At 40.9% G+C, this 23,111-nt stretch overlaps 2 protein-coding genes across 11 annotated transcripts in view; one reads left to right on the forward strand and one right to left on the reverse strand.

Moving 5' to 3' along the window:
• Positions 1–447: 447 nt before the first annotated feature.
• On the forward strand, positions 448–14,209 carry slc27a2 (solute carrier family 27 member 2). The gene is made up of 10 exons (XM_028448687.1): positions 448–1,032; positions 2,275–2,484; positions 9,682–9,840; positions 9,912–10,036; positions 10,110–10,304; positions 11,996–12,086; positions 12,209–12,407; positions 13,427–13,524; positions 13,674–13,804; positions 13,881–14,209. The coding sequence occupies exons 1-10, from the start codon at positions 555–557 to the stop codon at positions 14,055–14,057; spliced, it is 1,863 nt and encodes a 620-aa protein (XP_028304488.1). The 5' UTR covers positions 448–554; the 3' UTR covers positions 14,058–14,209.
• Positions 14,210–15,820: 1,611 nt separating this feature from the next.
• tjp1b (tight junction protein 1b) overlaps positions 15,821–23,111 on the reverse strand; it is a 179,356-nt gene continuing 172,065 nt past the window's right edge. For 5 of the 10 annotated variants that reach the window (XM_028448657.1, XM_028448661.1, XM_028448656.1 and 2 more), the window contains 3 exons: positions 19,826–20,043; positions 18,068–18,211; positions 15,821–16,225 (listed from right to left, as the gene is read on the reverse strand). In XM_028448657.1, the coding sequence (XP_028304458.1) occupies positions 16,131–16,225; positions 18,068–18,211; positions 19,826–20,043 (457 nt within the window). In that variant the 3' untranslated portion in view covers positions 15,821–16,130. Of the gene's footprint in view, positions 16,226–17,994; positions 18,212–19,825; positions 20,044–23,111 lie in introns of all 10 variants that reach the window. The other 5 variants (XM_028448666.1, XM_028448660.1, XM_028448665.1 and 2 more) reach the window with 3 other exon arrangements.

Below are 23,111 nucleotides of genomic sequence, written 5' to 3' on the forward strand. Positions count from 1 at the left end.
GGTTTCTCGGGGTCCGGGTAAAAGTTGGAATTTCCGGTGGAATTCCGAGCCTTACACACACATACACACAGACGGGTCTGGGTAAAAGTCGCAATTTTTATTCAGGCGGAAATCCGTACCAGACACACAGACAGAGAGTTTTCTCACCTGATTACTTAGATGTCAGTATGTAGTCATGACATTGTTGTTGCCACCTTGTTTCTTTGTTTTTTTTTGTACTACCACCAACTACCAAGTCAAATTCCTAGTGCTGTTTTAAAACTGTACTTTGCAAATAAAACATAATTCTGATTCTGATCCTCTTTGTCTAAGGTGTCAGGTGGGATTGTGTGTGTGTGTGTGTGTGTGTGTGTGTGTGTGTGTGTGTGTGTGTGTGTGTGTGTGTGTGTGTGTGTGTGTGTGTGTGTGTGTGTGTGTGTGTGTACACAGACTGAGGGAGGAGTTAGCGCCACCCCGGGCTGAACTTTGTCACAGATTTCTCGGAGTTCGGAGCAGCTCAGTGTTCCAGTGTTCCATGTCAGTGTTCTCGGGACACGAACAGCTCTCCATACACCATGTACGTGTACCTCACCGCCGTGGCCGGTCTGGCTGTCCTGCTTTACTTCTACATCCAGGCGCATTTCCCTTATTTTGGTGCGGACTTTGCCTACATTCTTCGGGCTCTGAAGCTGGGCGTCCGGCTACTCTGGTACAAACGGACCAGACCTTTCTACAGCATCTTGGACTGCTTCTTGGATGCAGTAAGTAAACACCCGTCCAAGATCTTCATCCACTTTGACGGCCGTGCGTTTACTTACGGTGAGGTGGACAAACAAAGCAACAAAGTTGCCCGAGCTCTCCAGGCTGAAGCCGGGCTGAAGGAGGGGGACGCAGTGGCCTTGTTTCTGCCCAACGAGCCTAGCTTCGTGTGGACTTGGCTCGGTTTGTCCAAACTGGGCTGTACGACTGCTCTGCTGAACACCAACATCAGGTCCAAGTCTCTGCTGCACTGCTTCTCCTGCTGTGGAGCTAAAGCTCTCATCACCTCTGCGGGTAGGACCACCAGAACCTGGAAGAACAGGAGCTATCTGAGTACTTCCACTCATTAGGTTCAATAACACAGAAACACAATCAATAATGAAACAGTTATTCTAACATGTCAGTTATACACACAAATGTTTGTCTAACAAACCCATCAGCCTATTGATCCTATAAACCCATCAGAAGCTGGACTGCACTAACCTTTTCCTGGAGGGCCCAAGTCCTGTCTTTAAAATCTCACAGGCCTGTAAAACATGTCATGTAGTCAAATTTGAGGGCAATAAAATGAAAACTATGTCAGAACGCTAAAAGGTAGACATATACTGTATCTACCAATAAAAGCAAGAAAGGTCTGCGTGCGTGCTTGTGTGTGTGGAGCGAATATCTCCCGATGCGGTGTCTGTTCGACCTGAAACTTTGTCAAGGCTTCCACATACCCCAATTATGTACATCCGTTATTACTATTGGAGTAATTTGGTGTTGCAAAACGTTCATTTTAATTTTAAGATTACGGCTCCCTTTTGGTATTGAGCGTGCGGTAAAACGGGTCATCGCTGCGTGTCGGGAGTAATACCCCCAGCCTGTGAGCCAGATAGCAATATAATAGGTGACAAGTAGGAGGTCGCAGCGCACCTTTGGATGAGAGATCATCCGTGCTCAGCAGAGCTCAGAGGGAGAGGAGGAAAGGCGCAAAATAATAATAATTTTGCCATCAAAAGCTCGGTCTCAGTGTTTTTTTTTCTTTTTTAAATATATTATACTGGGCAAATTAGGCCTGTTTTATGATACATAGGGCACATTTCAGACAAGTCAGAAATCACAGATTCTCTCCTGCAGTGAGTTTAAAGTAGAGGTTCAAAGCCCTGCTCCTGGAGGACCACCGACAGCCTGATCTTAGCTCACCCACTGATAGGTAACGTGAGCTGAGGTTAGTCCACCATGAGAGAGGTTAGTTTTACTTTTATCCTATTAATGATGTGTTGTTTCAATAGTAATCATTGCATCTGTAATTGTAAACATACACGCTGGTTTTAGAAAACATGGTATATGTTTCACACTAAGTGATCCCTGCAGCCTGATGCTTGGTGCGGAAGTGTCTCCACTAACTAATGCATACATCTGGCTACACAGAGTGCACCATGTGCTTTTCTCCCACTGAGTCCTGGTAACAAGATCTACATGAACGTGTGCAGCATTGCACAACCAAGCCCTCTGCATACAACATGTGGCCTTAGTACTCTCCTCTGTTTGCAGAGTTGCAGGATGCCGTGATAGAGATTGTTCCGATGCTGGAGGAACAGGGGATCAGAGTGTACCTCCTCTCTGAGGGCTGCAGCGTGCCTGGTATAACCGCTCTGTCAGACAACATCTCACAGGCCTCTGATGAGCCCATGTCCAGGGACCTTAGAGCCAACATCAACATCAGGAGCACTGCACTCTATATCTACACATCAGGCACCACAGGTAAACCAAACACTATCACATCTCATCTTCTTTCTTCCTTCATTGTTCATTTCCACTCCCAGCATCCTCAGCAGTGTGGCTTCTCCTGTTGGTGAAGAGCAGGTAGATAACTTGACTTTAAAGGGCTGGTATTATGAAAAAATCACTTTATAATGGTTTTGCTACAGTGCTACTTTAGCCTCCTTCAGAGGGTCAAAGACGAAAAAGTTCTGTTTTCTCCTTCCCTTGTTATTCCACATTTTGTAAAAAGCCAGCTCTAAACGGGCGAGTTGGATTTTCCCCGCTACTTGCGTCACCTAGCGGAAACTCCTCCTCCTGACAATCCTGGCTCCTCCTACCCCATATAAGTATGTGAGCTCCTCCCTCTCAAACTAGCTCACAGCTAAAACAAACACTGCAGTTTATTATAGAATATACTAGGGATGTAACGATTCACTCAACTCCCGATACGATTCGATTCACGATACTGGGTTCACGATACGATTTTCTCACGATTTATTTTACAAAATGGGAATGTTGACAAATGACTGAAAAATATTCCTTTATTTTTTTGGGGAAAATACTGTACTATTTTCCTTTTATTTTTCATTGTCAAAAGAATCCCTTGATAAACAATTCAAAATGCAATTTAACTAAAAATAAATCTTGAATGAAATAAATAAATGAATAATACAAATGAAGAAGAAACCTATTAATTTAAATTCTGGTTCTATAGTAAACAATTCAAAACTGCATAATAGTTCTTTTTCTTTTTAAAAGTGCAACTGAAAATGTATTTTGTGCCTTAACAATTGGACTTTGAAAAAAAAACAAAAAAAAAAGTCATTTTACTGTATTTACGTCAGATATTTGTTTAGACCAGCAGAGGGCGCTAGTAACCCAGTGGTCGGTTGGCATGCAGTTATTCCACCAGTGAAGAAGAGAAGCTATGCTAGCAGACAGAGCTAATAGAAAAACGTGACTTTTACAGATATTCACGTAATATTACAGATATTCTTTAGGTGCTAAAGGGGTAATGAATCATTTATGAGCATGTTTAACAGTAAATGGCAGCCAGAAAGAAAATAGTAGCAGATTCCGCCCGTCACGTCCGCTTCTGGAAGGATTCATATATAGCGCCCTCTGCTGTTTAAAAAAAGTACTGCGATTCAATTTTCAGAGCATCGATGTGAACCGTGGTACCTATGAATCGATTTTTAACTGCCTTACGATTAATCGTTACATCCCTAGAATATACATTATTTTTTATTGTCCTATATATATAAAGCTACATACACACTGAGGAGCAGTGGGCAGCAACACATTTTTGTTTGTGACCCAATGCGTTGAATCATTTGGACAAAACAAATGATTATCACCTTAAATGCACTATTCCTGTAGTTAATAGAAATGAGGAGGAGAAGAAAGTGACTTAGCAGTTTAACACTCCGGTGAGTGTTTGAATGCTTAAATACCCATGTGTTTGTTTTACTGTAATGTGCAGTTTTTGGCTGAAAACAATGACAATAGTGTGTGGATAGAAAATCGATTACTGATCACCCTCGCAAGAGCGAGGCATGAAGTCAGCGTCTACAGACACGCTTACTCATGAATATGCATAAGTAGGCCCCAAAACAGCCTGTTTTTAGAACTGCTCAGAATGTCACTTTTCAGAGGGCTAGAACTCTGGAAAACAGGCAAGTTTGGGAAAAGAAACCCCAAATTGTATGTTGTTGGGGTTCTTAGTACAAATGAAGATGGGTGAAAAATAGTATGATACTGCACCTTTAATCTGAGCGAGCTACAGTAATCTTTCTTTCATGTTCTTCAATTTAAACAGTTTCGTTACATTGAAAATTTCACTATATTTTTTAATTGAAAAACATCTGTTTGTTCTTGAAGGAGCCCGGTTTTTCACTCCATGTTTGCTTTATACGGTAAATTCCAACTATCACTACTAGATGTCAGTTTTAATTATTGTTTTTCGATGACTCACCCAGCTCTACAACATGCTCTTCATTCCTAAAGTCCATGGGCCTCATTTATCAATCTGTGCATCGAAAAGTCACGTGATGGACCAAAATGTAGAATGTAACTACAAAAAAAAAAACATTCTACTGTGTTACACAACACGGAAACAAACACAAAAAAAATTACGCACAAACTCAACGCGACACAAGCGGAAAAGCAACTTACATTGTGTCTGACACTTATCTTGTTTGAATGGTGTTGTATTTATCACTGAAAAATACGTGATCCTCTTCTTTCTTTCTTTCACAATTTTTAGAGAGGGGAGTGAATGTGATTCGTGTAGTTTTGTCCAGATGACCGTCAAAGGGTCGCAGCGCTCACACAAATTGCAATTGGGAATTGGTCTATAATGTATTGTTTTAGTTTCAAGTGTGTGTTTATGTCACCTGTTTTTGTATGTAGATATGTTTAGGTGCATGTATGCATTTTTTTTTTTTTTTTTTTCGCAGGCAAAGCTCACCAAGACACTTTAGCTGAAATATCCCATCACCCCTGATTTATCAGTTTTTGTTTACAGACTGACCATTTGTTTTGCTATATTTAATCCAGATCTCCACCTGGGATGTATTCCATAAAGGAGATTTAACAAACACTGAGTTTATCCATAAACTTTGGGTCAACATACCCAGCAATGGGAAACTCTGAGTATCAGATTCCATTACAGTTGGTATGAAGTGGGGCAGTCAACCCTGAGTATGTAAACCTTGGGTTACTTACATACGCGCGTGATAAAAAGCCATCATCAATGGATCAAAGGTTAAACAAACAACCATGGTAACTACCCGGAAGAGAGTGATTTATTCACCCTGATGGTGAAATAAGCTGGCGTTTGAGGAATATGAGCCTGTTCTAAAGGTGCGTTCACACTGAACACACTTTCAGTGACTATAGTGGCTTAAATCACCTGTGATTAGTCGCGCTTTATCGCTTTAGTGATGTGACGAGCAGGGAATAATATGAATAAAATGTGTTTGAGGAGACGTGGCAGCATCATAGGATGGCTAAATAGAGAGCCCTCCCGTTACACTCGCTATAAAGACAGTGACTGCTGCTTGATATTGCATCATTTACATTCACATATTTAGGTGATAAAGAGATGAACAACAGGAGGAGTGGTGAGGGGAAAAACGGCCAGTTTGAGACTGGTTTCCCTAAACAGAGAAGGCAGTGTAAAACCAGGAAAAAAACCGCCTCCGCAAACATGAATTTAAGCAGGACACCGTCAAAGAACACGAGACAAGGCATGTGGGTAGGGTTGGGTAGGAAGTGGGCTGGGGGAGGGGGGAGGGTGGGAAGAAGAACAGGATTCCAGCCATTTGGGGACATGGGCGTGCTGCCGATGGGTGCTGCTACCACGCCTTCATGTAGCACGGATGGGGGGGGGCTATGTCAATTTTCAATAGCCTTCTGTCCTGGGTCTCTCTGCTGTAATCCAATGAGTGGCCTAACTACTTCCAAGCCGGGCCTCCAACTTCTCCCAGTTGTTATCCATAACGCGTAGACGATCCATAAGCAGTTCTTGCTTGCTTTTGAGAAGGGATGCAACGATTAATCGTAAGGCAGTTAAAAATCGATTAATGGGTATCACGGTTGACATCGATACTTTGAAAATTGAATTGCAGTACTTTTTTTAAGCATCCCTTCTCTTGTCTAGCAGTGTATGCGGCGGGCAGAATCTGCTACTACTTTCTTTCTGGCCGCCTTCTACTCTTAAAAATGTTCATAAATGATTCCTTCCCCCTTTAGCACCGAAAGAATATCTGTAATATTACCTGAATATCTGTAAAAGTCACGTTTTTCTATTAGCTCTCTCTGCTAGCATAGCTTCTCTTCTTCACTGCAAGAATCTGCATGCCAACCGACCACTGGGTTACCAGCGCCCTCTGCTGGTCCAAACAATATCTGAGGGCAATACAATGCAATGACTGTTTTTTTTTTTTTTAAGTCCAATTGTTAAAGGGGACATATCATGCTAAATCCACTTTTTTAGCCCTTAAATGAATTTTGATGACATAAATCAGTTCAATGACTGTTTTTAAGTCCAATTGTTAAGGCACAAAATACATTTTCAGTTGTACTTTTTAAAAGAAAAAGAACTATTGTGCAGTTTTGTATCGTTTACTATAGAACCAGAATTTAAATAATAGGCTTCTTCTTCATTTGTATTATTCCTTTTTTTATTTCATTCAAGATTTATTTTTAGTTAAATTGCATTGTTTTGAATTGTTTATCAAGGGATTCTTTTGATAATGAAAAATAAAAGGAAAATAGTACAGTATTTTCTAGTTTTGTGTCATTTGTGTACACTCCCATTTTGTAAAATAAATCGTGAGCGAATCGTATCGTGAACCCAGTATTGTGAATCGTATCGGGAGTTGAGTGAATCGTTACATCCCTACTTTTGAGTGTTCAGAGCCCTGCTACATCCATGATGTAAAGTGAACAGCTACTCACTATAACATCTTGGAGTGTTAGTGCTGCAGTGAAGCCCCGCCCCCTGAGGGGCCACAAGCGGAGCAGAGTACATGTCAGTACCATCAGCCCCTGCTGCTGAGTGAAGATGATAAAACCAGAGTAACACTCCAGTCATTCTGAGACACTCTTTGTTTAATGTTACAGTTGAACACCAATGAAGCCTGCAATGAGCCTCATTGGTGATGTTTAAAACCAATCCGAGGTGGTCATCTCCCTCTGCTCTGGTCTTGTCACATTCACACATTGATTGTGTATTATTATTTTTTAATAGTTACTGATCTGTGGCTCTCAACCTCCCGTTTGTTTGGTGGCTGGACTTTAAATGGCTGGTATGATGCTAAACGTCGCCGACCCCTGACACGTCAAACTTAAGAGCCCCCAAATTATGCTCGTCATAGCATCCAATTTGACCTGTATGAGGATTTTGCACAGGTTAAAACCACCAGAAAACCTTTGAATATTTTTTGCACTGTAAGTAGTATTTTAAGCTATAAGTGACAAATTAGTGTAGAATAAAATGAACATTTCTTTTTCAATGACGCTTTGATTTTAATATTCTGGCCTTTTTTAAATCAAACTGCTCTGAATGTTGGACACCCATGACTTATGACTAACTTAGCTTTAGGGAACCAGTGGAAGATTGATTGCACTGCAGATTTTTTTAGTTATTTATTTTTAGGTAACAGCTTGGTAAATATTGTCTGAAATTTTTCTTGAATCTGTTTAATCCTTCCTTCACAGGCTTTTTGATTCTAAAGTCAGGATTTCTGACCGTCCGTGCACAAAAGCTGAAGTGAGGATCTTTTTGGATGAGAGCTGATAGTCTAGAGCAGTGGTTCCCAACCTTTCTTGTCTTATGTACCCCTTGAGCCTTTTTGTCATACCATGAGTACCCCCTCACTCACACGTGTTCATGATTCTCCAAAACAACTGAATATTTAACGCAAATAATTTTATTTCATCTTCATAAATTGAACATTTAATATTCAGGCGTTATCTTCTTATTTAACTCAAATTAAACATTAAATTATGTTGCCTTCAAGGCAATAAAAATGATAAATATAAGAAATAATTTTATAATAAATGTATTATTAATACTAATATATTTATGATTATATTGTTATTAAGGAAAAATAATCGTTGAAATTAGAAAAAAATTAGGAGAAATAAAAATAAGTAATATAAATTAACAAATACAAAACAAATAATTAACCTGCCTGTGTTATATAGTAAGTAAGTAAGTAGTTTTTTTATAAAGCGCTTTTTGCAGATAAAATCAGAAAGTGCTGTACAGAGTTGTGGTAAAAGTACAAGTGCAACACAATAAAATAATAAAACAAGAGTGCATACACATCATAAGAACAGCAACATTAAAGGACAAATAAAAATTAAAATCCAGTTAACTAAAAGCTTTTCTGTAAAGTGTCGTCTTCAGCAGTTTTTTAAAAGTGTCCATACAGTTGAGCTCCCTGAGAGACTGGTGCAGGTTATTCCAGAGTCTGGGAGCTACAGCCTGGAACGCCAGGTCTTCTCTGGTCTTAAATTTAGTTTTTGGGGTCTTTAGGAGACCCTGACCTGAAGACAAGGCATCGCCCTGATGAGTAGGGGCACAACAAGTCCGAGATATATTTAGGGGCCTGACCATGTAACGCTCAGAACGTGAGAACTAATATTTTATATTCTATGCGAAACTTAACTGGAAGCCAGTGCAGAGTAGCAAGAATGGGGGTGATGTGGGATGTTCTAGAAGCACCAGTTAAAAGTCTGGCAGCAGCATTCTGAACGATCTGGAGTCTGTTTAGGGTCGACTTATTAAAACAAGTAAAAACAGAATAACAGTAGTCAATACGAGATGATATAAATGCGTGTATGACCAGTTCCAGATCTGATTTTGATAAAAGATGCCTCACTTTAGAGATATTTCTCAGGTGGTAAAAACAGTTTTTAGTCAATTGACGACAATGTCCCTCCAAAGACATGGACTGATCAAAAACATATATACGTTTTATGACATTTACCACAAAAGGATCTTCTTTGAATATGTCCCCTTTAAACAGGCATTTACATTTTAAAAACAAGTCATTGCGCACATGTACCATTTTATTAAAGGACTTATGAAATGACTGAGAATATTTTTTATTATCTTCGAAATAAATTCTTAATTTTTCCACGTACTCCCTGCAATGTGCTCACGTACCCCTAGTGGTACGCGTACCCCTGGTTGGGAAACGCTGGTCTAGAGGACAGCGGTTTGACTTACTAGGTTAACATACTACCTGCATGAAGGAATGCATGAAGAGTTTTGCTCTGACCACTTATCATGCATCATTGCTAATTTTTAAACTGTTTTTATTGTAGACATTGTAACCAGACTACATAGGCCAACCATTTACTCCTTTACCCTGCTCAGCTAGTACCGCTACATGCTAAGCTAACCAAAACATGTGGGGCTGCTTTCTGGTGTGGGGTTCCTTCATTGTCTCAGAGGAAAACTGCACATACTGTAGATACATCTTCCAGTTTCCTTTTCATCTGGAAGAACCATGAAATGGCCGCTGCTCAGACTGTCAAAGAAAGCTGGGGAGGATTTGAAGGAGAGGTTTTTCAGTCTCAGAAACTTGATTTATTGTAGTTTTCATATTTACAGTCAAATAGCTGCGTGTCAAAAGTGCTTTAATGGCTTTTTCTGGTTACATAATAAAATGTGCCCAGGTTTACCAAAAGCTGCCATCGTTACCCATGAGAGGGTGTGGGCTGCTTCCTTCCTGCTGTGTACGTGTGCAGTGACAGAGGATGACATCATCTACGTAAACCTGCCTCTGTACCATAGCGCAGGGTTTCTGATTGGGATGGCTGGAACCATCGAGAGAGGTACCGATCCTCCAAGTGTGAATTCACGCTGATTACAGGATTAGGAACTGAACTACGTGTGGTTTTTGCAGGCATGACTCTAGTCCTGAGGAGGAAGTTCTCTACGTCTCAGTTCTGGGATGACTGCAGGAAATATGACGTGACAGTGATTCAGTACATCGGTGAAACTATGCGCTATCTGTGTTGCACACCAAAGGTAGGAGCAGTTCTCTAAACGTTCAGCCGTTCATGTTTTCCTCACTGTTTACAATCCATCGTCCTCCTCACAGAACGACAACCAAAGAAACCATAAAGTTAGAATTGCTGTCGGAAACGGAGTCCGAAGCGACATCTGGGCTGAGTTCCTGAATCGCTTCGGGGACATTAAAGTGAGAGAGTTTTATGCGGCCACGGAGGGAAACATCGGCTTCATCAATTACACATCAAAGATCGGCGCAGTAGGACGCGTCAATTTCTTGCAGAAGGTAAAAAACATTTAAATTGTGTAGATGCAAATCAATTTTTTTAAATTGTCCTTCTGTCCACATCTTTGACAGTAGTGAGGCACCCAGAGGGATTTTATTCCAGCTGATTCAAGAACCCCCCACCCCCCAAAAAAAGGGTTATTAAGCACATAAACATTTAAAGTACACAGGGTGAAGCTGAGAGATGAAATGTTTGCTGTATTTAGTGATTTTAAAAAACTGAAGATAAAGAAGCACAGAGAAGGTGAGAAGGAGTTACATAGTCTTTGTATATTTGGAGAAAGCTTTTTATTTTCAATCAATCAATCAATCAATCTTTATTTGTATAGCGCCAAATCATAACCAATGGTATCTCAAGACACTTTACAGTAGAGCAGTCTTAAGGACGGACTCTTCATTTTATGGATACACACATATGCATATATACGTATATACACATACATATGTATCCCACACCCAACATGAATTCATCATGGCGGCAAGGAAAACCTTCTGTTAAGCAGCAGGAACCTTGTGTGGATTCCATTCCTATGATGAACAGCCATCCACGTTATGCTGTGTTGGGTGTGTGCAGAGGAAAGGGTGGAGACAGAGTTGTTGAGACTCTGTAACTCCACACTGAGGATCCCACGGACCTGCAAGACAAAAGCCAGAAGGAGTACAGGAGCAAACACACAAGGGAAGAAGCAGACATAGAGGGAGTGTTTGAGAGAGGAATGGGACCCTCTCCGGTCCCTCTCTAGCCTAAATGACCTCTCTCTTAACGCCCTCTCCAACCTCTCTCCAACCGAGCATGCCAGACCCCCCCGGCAGTCTATGCCTATTGCATCTTAATTATGAGCTATGAGCTGGTTCCTAACTAAAAGCTTTACCAAAGAGGAATGTTTTGAGCCTAACCTTAAAGGTAGAGAGGGTGTCTGCCCCCCGAACCGTGGTTGGTAGATGGTTCCAGAGAAGTGGGGCCTGATAACTGAAAGCTCTTCCTCCTATACTACTTTTAGAGACAAATGGAACAACGAGTAGTCCAGCATTTTGAGAGCGTAGTGTTCTGGGGGGATTGTATGGCACTACAAGCTCCTTGAGATAGACTGGTGCCTGTCCATTTAGGGCTTTATAAGTGAGAAGAAGAATCTTGAATTCTATTCTATATTTTATGGGAAGCCAATGCAGAGAGGCTAATACAGGAGTAATGTGATCTCTTCTCCTAGTTTTAGTCAGTAGTCATTTTGATTGGTTCTTTATAAGGACGTGTGAATATGTGAGAAACGTCAGACAGCAGTGAGGTGTGCTGTCAGTGGGACACAGACATGCACAGTAAATAGCATTTAGTCTGTTCAAATTGCACTTTTTGATGAATTTCTGGATAGAAATTCTTAAGACACTGACAGCTGTGTTGGCTGATATTTATTCATTATTGAGTAGAAGGTGAAATGTGTGTCTGAACTTTGAAACATTTGGAGCAATGAGACGTGTGTGAAGATTAGGACATAATGGAACCTTTTCTTATTGAGGATTATCAGATTTCTATAATGAGATAAGCATACATGTACACCTTTATACCTGATTGAGGATAAATCATGAGATCATAATATCTTGACAGATGGTTGAACATTATACTGAATCAATGCGATGCTATTGTTTCCCATTTGTGATACATAAGAGCAATGTGTTTTTTTTATTGTTGTTCTCAGTTCTTTTTCCCTCACACACTGATCAAGTTTGATACTGAGAAGGAAGAGCCGGTTAGAAACTCTGAGGGTTTGTGCATCCAAGCAGCCAAAGGTAAACCAGCACTTTACTTCATCTGTAAGCCATCATTACTAACTAACAGAGCACATTGGTTCATGTAAACTATGAGTAACAGTTATTTATGTTTTGAACCCTGGCGTGATTTGGTCTGTCAGGTGAAACCGGACTCTTGGTGGGTAAAATTACTCAGCGGTCTCCGTTCACTGGCTACGCGGGTAACAGGGAGCAGACAGAGAAGAAAAGGCTTTATGATGTCTTAAAAAAAGGTGACGTTTACTTCAACACTGGCGACCTGCTGCGGTTTGACTACGACAACTTTGTGTACTTCCAGGATCGAGTGGGCGACACTTTCAGGTAATGTAACTCACATCAGCCCTCATTTATCTGAGCATACGACATGCGTTCAACAATATTCACCAAGCTTCAGTATTTATCAGTTGTGACGTGAGCATACACTACGATCAGATCTCACTAATCTGAGTGTGTGGAGTCTGAAAATAAATTAAACTAACCTCAGCTGTCATTTAAACACTTTCAGAACAGATCTAAATGGATTAAAAAAAATAAATAAAATGAATTTTTAAAAAAACCCACGTTATTACTGACGCTTTCATTTTTTGGTGCTACCTTGCAGCTGCGCATAGGTTCAGCAGTGCGCAACATGCATCAGGATCACAGGAATGCTGCTTCTGCTCTGTGTTGGACCAGCAAGGGAACATTGCTGTATACCACAAAGGAAGTGTGTGACATTATTTTAGCCTGTTTTGCACATAATTGCATTGGTGAATTAGTTATTGCCCCCAGCTTGCGAACAACTGAGGCCGATAAACGGCATATTTTGATGTGTCTCTCCAGGATCTCTACTGTGAAGTTTTACACAGCACTCACAGAGGGGCAGATGTCACCTGCTTTTCTGAGCTCCTTTATACAGTGGCTGACATGGCCAAACACGCAGCAAACCGCTGCAAACACAGAAATGCTACAAATCTGTACCATTAATTCCAGTTTTCACACTGCCAAAAAGCTTTCTTTTGCTCTGCCTCAGAATTGAGAATTTCCTTTCTTTTCTTGCCACTGTTTGTTTGACCTCAGTGGGCGAGGCCACCGAACCAGGAAGATTTAAGGCTGTAACATGTTTATGAACTTCGAATTCAGTCACCGCATTTATCAACACCCAATCATTTGTACTGTGGTCAAATGTTTCATAAATCACATGTTGGTCCTGTCTTAAGGCCAAATGTGCACTTTGCACCCGTTTTCACACAAGGCTGATAAAAAAGGGCCATTGTGTCTCAGACTGAGAATCTGTTGTCAGTGTTTTTTAGAGATCCTGTTTGACCTGTTTTTGATCTACAGTGTTTTCTTTGTCACAGGTGGAAAGGAGAAAACGTGGCCACCTCTGAGGTTGCTGACATTCTCATGATGGCTTATTGCATTCTAGAAGCAAACGTGTATGGAGTTAAAGTTGAAGGTAAAAGCTGTGTGGTGAGGTGTTGGAAACTAAACTGTAAATGAAAGGGCTTTTAATTTCAAGACCTAAAAGAGGAAACTTAGAAGCTTGCTTGTAAATCAGAGATTATCTCCATTTTGATACATTCTGCTCTGAAATCTTTCGAACAGGTCACGAGGGACGAATCGGCATGGCAGCCATCACTCTAAAAGAAGGAGAAGACTTTGACTGTTCGGACGCTTATAAGCAGGTCTCCACTTACCTCCCAGCCTACGCACAGCCCAGATTCATCAGGATTCAGGTAGACGTAAAGAACCTGTCCAATTGTTCAGCTCTCACTCCGTGCTACCATATGTTTACTGATTTGTGTCTTCCAGACCTGCTTGGAGATGACAGGAACATTCAAAATGAAGAAAGTGAAGTTGGTGGAGGAGGGATTTAACTCAACGCTCATTAAAGATTCGTTGTACTTCCTGGACAGTGAGAGAAAGACGTATGTTCCCCTGACCAAGGAGATTTACAGAGCCATCGCTGCTCGGGACATCAAACTGTGAAGCACTATGAAGATTTAATTGCTCGCTCATCATGTATCATAAACGTTAACTAATCTCAGGGACAAACTCCAAAAACCTCACATCTCAAAAAGCTTCTGTCTGTCATGCATAGCTGGGCATCGATGATCTTTTTAATAAAACATCTTTCCACAGTCTGTGAAATTTTCCCATTCTCTGTAAATTTTCTGACACACACTTTGGATGTTGACCTGTTATGTCACTGCTGTCGGGGTGAATAGACTATGCTGATAGCTTTAATCATTATCTCAAATCTACGCTGTGTGTGTTGGTCACTTGAGCCTCTAAAGCAATGCTCACGTGATGAAGGAGCCTAACGTGGCTTTTGGCATATTTTTATGCATATTTGTACAGTTTATGGTTAAAAAAAAAATCAGCTTTATCTGGCAATACAGCTTACATAAGCAACAACGCAGCATTTCATTTCACAATTCCTATGTCATTAGAATTACCTACAGACTGCCTCGGAGAACACAAATCACTCCAGAGTATGAACAGGCGACACTTTTACATTATAAATGAATTTATTTAGTAGTACAGTGGTATAATTAGAAATGTGTCTGCAAAGGAAGAAAAAACAAACCAAAGAGAAAAATAAATAAAAATGTCGGCCACACAAAAACAAAACTAGTGTTGGGCTTAAGCAGTGTTTTATCAAAAGAAAAATAGTACTGATGTGCCATAATAAATTGTCTATTAGTACAAAAATACATTTCAGGGCACACAATACAGCATTCAGTATCACAAATAAATGGAGTGCTTCTCAGCAGCCCCTCAAGTACATCTTTTAAAATCAGTTCAACCAAGCACTTCTCTAGTTTGTAAATAAGAATAAAAAGTCTGACAGTTAAAAATGCCTTATATAGTCTGCATGTGTGAGTGTGTGTGTGTGTGTGAGTAAGTGTGTCTTAGTAAAAAAGTCAGACTTATTACTGCTTATGTCAGTTCCAAGGCTCGGGGTTTTAACCATAATACAAACATAACCAATGTAACCGCCTGGTCTTTTTAAACAAACTGTTTTCTCTGTTATACAAAATAACAAAAACGTACAAAAGTTCATTTACAGAGAGAACCAAGGCCATATGCTAGCAGTATGTACAGCCACAATCCAAAGATCTCCAACTTCTTGTGTTTCCTCAGACTTCATATGCATAGCAGGAAAAGAAAGCATACAGTTTTGTCATCAGCCTCATTTTATTCTCGTGTGCTAAAATCCCAGTTTGTGTGAAAAAACCCACAAGAGACGATGTGTTTTTTCTTTCTGTTTGTTGGAACGAAAGAGCTATGTTTTGTATTTAATATGCAGATAAGGCATCACTGTTTGAAGTGTACGATGGGATTCTGCAAGTGTTGAACTTAGTAATAAGCAGGCTTTGGACCTGAGTCATAGCACATGCATAGATCTCTAGACAGCAGGAATTTGTAAAATCAGAATATTTATCTACGATAAAAGGTTTGAGAAAGATCAAACTAAATGTCTGTCTGGAACAGAGGTTCTAACACTTGATTCTTCTTCACTATTATCTTCTAAATGAGACCTATATCATCTTCAGAGATCCTTCATGGGCTTTAACTCACAAATACAGTTTTGCATATGTCAACTTTACTGTTTGTGAGCAGTTCTTTTGTTTTCTCTTTTTTAACATTGTATTCCTACAGTACAGTAAAGGATGCAAAATTCCCATTGCACTATTATTAAACAAGTTTCCCGAAATAGTCCTTTTTTCTCCTTGCACTGCTCACACTTTTTACAAAATGAGCTACAAAACATCAAAAAGAAACTATTCAGTCTGTGGCACTGGTCATGCACTCCCACTCCAGTTCCTCTGTAGAATAACTCGTAATCTTCATTTTTTGCAAGCCTTGAAAGCACCAAAAACAACGGAAAGGAAAAGACTGAGGGCACAGCCTGGAGACTTCTCTGTTCACCCCTCGTGTGAGAGTGCGTTGATTTGTAAAATCTGGGGCATGGTAAACAATGTGTGTGTGTGGAGTTCCTCGGTCCTTCCCGTCCCCGAATCATCACATTCAATAACAGGCCAGCTGTCGCCCTCTTCAGAAGTGGTCGATGAGCACTGACACACAGTTTGCACCCACCAGGTAGTTGGGGTCTCCGGGGAGGGATTTGTTCTGCCATGTTTTGGGGTCACCTGAGGGAGACACGGACGAAGAAGCAGCGCTTAGCTTCACCTTCACAGCACAGAAAACCAACAGCTTCACAACAGCTCTAATTCTGGGATTCTTAAGTGTGGCTGTGGACATCAGCTGGGCCCTGAAGGTACTGCAGACGGGCCATGACATGTCCCTTATCATAACTGCACATACGTACTTCAATGCAAAGTTAGTCATCTAACTAATATTCTGACTGTCCTGTCTGAGACACAAGTCTATTCTAACCTAGGTGATAATTGGATTTACTATTTTGCTACATATTAAGCTTCATAGCCTCTGCTATACATATATTTACTGAAACACTTCTGTTGTTCTGTAACAGCCAGTGACGTGCAGTCAGGGTAGGCAATGTAGGCAGCGCCTACCCAAGGGTGAATTGACATTTTGATTAAATTTGTTTTAATTACAATATAATTATAAATTATTTATTTTTCAATTTCTGATACCCTACAGTACCTATAAGTTTGAAAGTGTCAGCAATTTGTGCTTTTCATAGCCCAAATGACTAAACCGCTATTTCCTGGTACGGCACAGACGCTGCAAAAAACTCACACCGCTGTAAGGCAGGAGGAGGAGCCAGGAGGAGGCCACACTTTCTCCCAAAAGCACATTGCTGCTCTGCCTTTGGCCTCATAGCCTGTGTTTATATGTGTTTGCGCATGCGCAGTCATTTCCCCAAGATAAAAACCATTTACGTAAAAAGGCAGCGCATACACTGCCTTTGAAAGTAACTGTGCTATGCTAAATGCTATACGTACGTTCAGAGTGCATTAGTGAATTGATAAATCATGGCTGCTGCTACATTCTCTAGCTAGTGGGCGGGACAACACTATAGGCAGGATGACAGCACTTTGAGGAAAAACAACAGTTTTTAAAAGATGGGAGATCAACACCTGAGCTACCAGACATTCAACAAAGGTAAGGTCAGAACATTGTTGGTATTTTTCACAGTGAATGCTACAAAAGGAAGGATTGGCTTTGTGGATGCTCCTCACTGAGGCTTTTCTGAGTTGTTGTTGTTGTCATTTTCTCCGTGTTTCTGTGTTTCTAACACAAGCAATGGATGCGCTGCTGTGTCATGAGATATATCTTGTTAGGAGAGTATGGAGGCTATATTGAATAATTGTTTATGTTTCTTTAAAGGTGTTTTATGATCTTGATTTTGTTTGATTAACACTTGCCAGTTGAAACATATGAAATTGTCATTGGTGTCGACATTAGTGGTTTCGATTTGCAACGCCCTGCCTACCAAACCCGTGCTCATGGCACGTCTCTGGTAACAGCTGAGCAACCAACTGTCCAATTACACCAAGTCAATTGATTAGTAAGCGTCCCAGAACAAATAAAATTTGGAGTAAACTAACTTATAATAGTCTAATAATCTCAAATAAGAATGTCAAAATAAAGGACGGTTGATTGAAGCATAGCAGTGATGCAGGTTTGTGGGTTTTATGAATCACTATTCATTGTTATTAGGATCATGAACAACCTCTTTCTGGCTTGATTTTAAAGATGACTCATTCTGTGTGTCAATATTTAGAACACCTAAAGCAACAGTGCTGACTGTTAAACACTTTAACATTTGTTAAAAATGCAGCAGCTTCTGTCAAGTTTTCTCAATATAGATCATTCAGCATTTTCTGCACCTCATCATGTTTCAGATAAGTGGTACTGAGAAATGTAAGAATGGTAAAGAAAAGCAGTCGTGCATGAGAAAAGTGAGTGAAGTGAATGAAATGAGCCTCACACTAACATGCTCTCCTCGTTCACCTCCACACTCAGCCCCCACAGACCCAAAGGACAGAGAGAGGACAGCGTACCCGACGAGGAGTCGGAGGATTTTAGAGCAAAAGACCAACCATCAGGGGTCATAGACGCACAGTGAGGTAAGCGCAGCTCCACAGGCTTCAGGAACTTCAGTCCGTGAGGGCCACACATCACCAGTGGACTTAGCAGCGTTTCTCCTGCAAAAGTTCAGACAGAATTTTCTCACTGCTTACATTAGCTTTTACTGCCCTGCAGAACTAATCACAAGCTTCACATTTCAATTCCATTGTGACAAACATTCAGTACTTAATGTCACCCTGGTAGTCATTTCAGAACACATTTCTGACCATCATGTTTGTGCTGTAAATGAAGTCCTTTAAAGGGTATTGTCCCTTATTCTGAGATAACTTCCACTAAAGTAACTGACAGTAACACTGTGCCTTTATGTGCAGCAACTGAACAGTTTTTATTTGTAGATTAGAATGAAAACTTTAAAATGACAAAGAAAAACGATTTCACACTAAGAATAAGGCCTATTTTATGCACATGAAGAAATGTCTGCCCAGCCTTCTGTTTTAATCAGGTAATGGACATCACACATATTAGCACTCTGACTTTGTGCATCATATGTTTCTGAGACTGAAAATAAAATGTCAGAAATGTTTTTTAAGTCTCAATAAAAACCCTTTAAGTGTTTTTTTAATTATTCATTTTCTTGTTCATCCTTCCTCAAGAGTTTCCGCATGCTTTGATTTCTGGCAGTTTTTAATCCACACACATTTAATTAAACGTCATTTGAAATATTTCCTGTTTTTTAAATTCTATTTACATATTGGTTTTAAGAATGGAAACATTTAGAATTTTTCATTTCAGGAAACAAGTCAGAAGTCAAACTACGTCCCAGTGAGAGCACACACCATCTAGAGATTGTTTCATCCACAGTGGAAACAAGCATTAACCTGCTCACTGCCATCATGCAGGACAGGAGCCCTCCAGAATTTGTGCTTCATATGGTTAACATCAGTGGTTCCCAAACGTTAGTCTGTGTACCCCTTGATCATTTTCTATCATAGAATGCGAACCCAACTTGTTTTGTTTGATATTTGCATAAATCAGTAAGTTGTGTACAACAGCCACTTGGAAATTGATCCATTTATTGATGCATTTTTCTTTAAAAATCTTTTCTTTCTTTAAATCTTTTAAATGTAATGCAACAACGAAATGACAGGTGGCATAATAGTTATGGATACAGGCTTATAACCAGAGGGTTGCTGGTTCAAAGCCACTGTGGGCCATCTCTGTGGGACCTTGAGCCTTAACCCTAACTTCTCCATGGGGGCCACATGGCCCCCATGCCCACTGCTTCTCAGGGAGGGGTTCAAACGAGAGAAGTAAGTAGTACGAATCCGACAATAAAGGAGAACTATAACAAATCTGGGCCGTCAAAGCAGCCTATACAGCTCAGAGAATGAGTTCTCAAAGAGCAAAGATTATAGGGAAAGCATTGATTATCAAATGCAACACCTTAATATTGAATTCTAGATATTTATCATTGAATCGCTTTGATAGGAAGTTCATCAATTGTAAGTTTTCTAAAATTGTTCAAATTTATTTTTCCAATGCAGCGAACTTGACTGTATTTGAAACCATGTGTCCTCTGGACTGCCTTCTGGGTTCACATATCCCTGGTTGGTAATCAATGTAGTATCTTACCTCTGCAAGGCTGTGACCTATTGTTTTTCAGTAGATGTGGTGTTCACATTGATCTAACCAGGAATGAAAAGATCTTAAAGCAGCTGTGACTGACCGACCTTTCTCCTTGTCCAGGGGGGGCAGGATGCTGTTGTCCCGACACACCTTGAAGTAAATTTCCTGCTCCACGCTCTCTGGAATGGCACCCTGGGGAATGATGATGCTGACGCCCGTCTCAATGGAGCTGAGGACTCCTCCATTACAGTTGAAGATCCCACGTGCTGTGGCAACCACGGTGTGCCCTTCATCCTCATCATCGTCTTCCAGTGCACCGGGACTGAAGGAAGGAGGAAGAGTCAATTCAGAGTCAGGATAGATGAATGCAGAGGTTGTGAGGGTAAACGTCCTGTGAACCAACACATTGGTGTCTGACGGTCACCTTACTGAACCAGAAGCACTCTAGGTCAGTGGTTCCCAACTAGTCTGGCTCCAGGAGCCACAATCAGCTCTATATTCTAAGCAGTAACAAATCATAGAAAGATTTGAACCCCTTAATATATTTAATGAAATGATGGCTCATTGTGATGTTTCTTCATGTATACTCACATGTTTTTGTTTTTGTTTAATGTGCCATTTGGTCAGCAGCTAGAATGCAGGACCATCATTTCCAGCTTTTTCAGAGTTGATGATGTCACCAGAGACATCTCTGGGCCATACCAACTGAGGGGGATCTTCCTCTTTGATTGACATTTTCTTTTGATACTTATAATAATTGTATAGCAAGTAAATTGATATACCGTAATTTCCGCTACTTTTTTCCCCACGCTTTGAACCCTGCGGCTTAAACAATGACGCAGCTAATTTGTGGATTTTTTACGGTTTTCAAGCTTCATGCCACCAAAACATTTAGCTCCGTCGCATTAGTCCAGGTAGATACCTTGATTTTATTGGCAACAGCAGTATAGTGATAGTGTTCAGTTTTGTAAATCTTGTGCACAATGCCAGTTAACAACACCAGCCAGAATGAGTGACAGGGCCCCAAATATTCCAATGCCAGTCACTGACACTCCTTTTACTCGCATTGCTATGGACATTGTAGGCCCACTCAAGAGAAGCAGTGCAGGTCATAGGTAAATTTTAGTAGTGTGTAACTATGCTACGAGATACCCTGAGGTATTTCCCCTTAGAAGGGTAAAGGCCCGCCAAGTTGCAAACTGCCTTATTTAGATGTTTTCAAGGGTCGGAATCCCCAGGGAGATCATCACAGAACAGGGGCCTTATTTATAAAACTGTGCCTAGGTAAGATCACTTCAGCTGGAACAAACTAGGAAGTGCATACATAAAAAAACTGTCGGGCACACGCTCTTCCCACGCCTGTTTCTGTTTATAAATGACAATCAACTTGAAAGTTGTTGCACATGAGGAAACACCTTTCTCCGTCCATATATATATATATATAAAAGGTCAGGTGAACACCCTTAATGAATATTCACTAATATAAAGCTCATAGTGGACCGAGGGGGAAAACGAGCAAATAAAACAAATTTCACTCAATGTGAGGTGGAGGTATTACATTTTGAGGTGAAAACATATGCAGAAGAGTGAAATTTGGTGACAGTTCGCATTACAAATGCCAGAAAGGCAAATCGCGTTGCCTCAGAGAGTCAGACTGTAACTGAGGTGAAAAGACATAGAAGCGGAGGAGAAAATGTGTATCCCTCTCTATAGGAAGAGCGTGTGTTCAACAGGTGGAGGAAAGAGCAAACTGGAGCTCACCCTCACAGACAAAAAGCTGAAGGATTATTAGGGAAGAGTCGCCATCTGCAGAAACTTCCTGGTGATAAGAGATGAGACAAACCTTGGCTTTGGCCTTGGCTGGCTGGGCAGCTGAAAGGGAGATAAGCAATGTGTTTTCGATACAGGCTATGTCCATTTTCAATAGCCTTCTGTCCTGGGTCTCTCTGCTGTAATCCAATGAATGGCCTAACTACTTCCAACCCGAGCCTCCAACTTCTCCCAGTTGTTATCGATAACGCGTAGACGATCCATAAGCAGCTCTTGCTTGCTTTTGATATCGATCAACACATGAGTCTGAGTGTTCAGAGCCCTGCTACATCCTTCAGAAATCACTGGCAGCTTTTCCAAAACAGTCGCCAGCGTAGTACGGACTTTTCGATAGATTAGGAAGCCACCAGCAGCATGCCTACTATCATTATTCCAATCATGTCGATGTCCTTCACGTCTTCCACGGAAAGGATGAACAGACGAACAACTCGCCACTTGTTCCAAGGGTCAAGTGCATATCCAGCCGCAAACGTCCCGATTGGACATGCAGGTTCACCACCCCCGGTTCTTTTCGTTGAAAAATTCTGGTCGATAGCACTCAGAGACCAACTAATTAATTCCATTATTCCGGTTTTGGATGAGTCGCAAAAAGAGGCTCTTGTTAGGCTCACAGGGCCAGACAAAGTAGCAGCAGGGAAAGATAAGAGTGGAAGGGAGAGAGAAACGGAGAGTGTGACTGCCTTCGTCGAGAAGCAGGAAGAGAAGTGATCATGTGATTTTGTATGTATGTAGCGTTTATAAATGGGGCCCCAGGGCTCTAACTTTACCTCTACCTCCCTGTAAAAAGTTTACAAACTGCTGGGGATCAAGGGTGTGCAGACTAGCCCATTTCACCCTCAAACTGATAGATTGGTTGAACATTTTAATAAGACACTAAAATCCATGTTGAGAAAGTTTGTCGAGGACTCTGGGGCAGACTCGGACCAGTGGTTCTCCTTCCTCTCGTTTGCCTAAAGGGAGGTGGCACAGGCATCTGCAGGATTTTCTCCATTCCAGCTCCTGTGTGGTCATGCAACTGCATGAGGTCCATTAGATGTGCTGAAAGAGGCTCGGAAGGGTCCGAAACTTGAGGGGAAGTGCATTGTTCTCTCCTATGTTTTGAAAATGAGAGACAGGCTGGAAAAGTGGCCCTGCCACTTTTTTCATCAGAAAAAAGATGGGTCCTGTTACTCTATATGCAAGAAGCTTCAAGTATTTCATGTTAACTTGTAGGGACGGAACGATTAATCGTAAGGCAGTTAAAAATCAATTCATAGGTATCACGATTCACATCGACACTGTGAAAATTGAATCGCAGTACCTTTTTTAATGCTATCCAGAAGTGTTGGCAGCGGGCGGAATCTGCTAATACTTTCTTTCTGGCCGCCTCCTACTCTTAAACATGTTCATAAATTATTCTTTACCCCTTTAGCACCGAAAGAATATCTGTAATATTACGTGAATATCTGTAAATTCTATTAGCTCTGTCTGCTAGCATAGCATCTCTTCTTCACTGCAAGACATCTGCCTGCCAACCGACCACTGGGCTACCAGCGCCCTCTGCTGGTCCAAACAAATATC

Source organism: Gouania willdenowi, chromosome 6 (genome assembly GCF_900634775.1).
Source record: "Gouania willdenowi chromosome 6, fGouWil2.1, whole genome shotgun sequence".
Classification (NCBI taxonomy): domain Eukaryota; kingdom Metazoa; phylum Chordata; class Actinopteri; order Blenniiformes; family Gobiesocidae; genus Gouania; species Gouania willdenowi.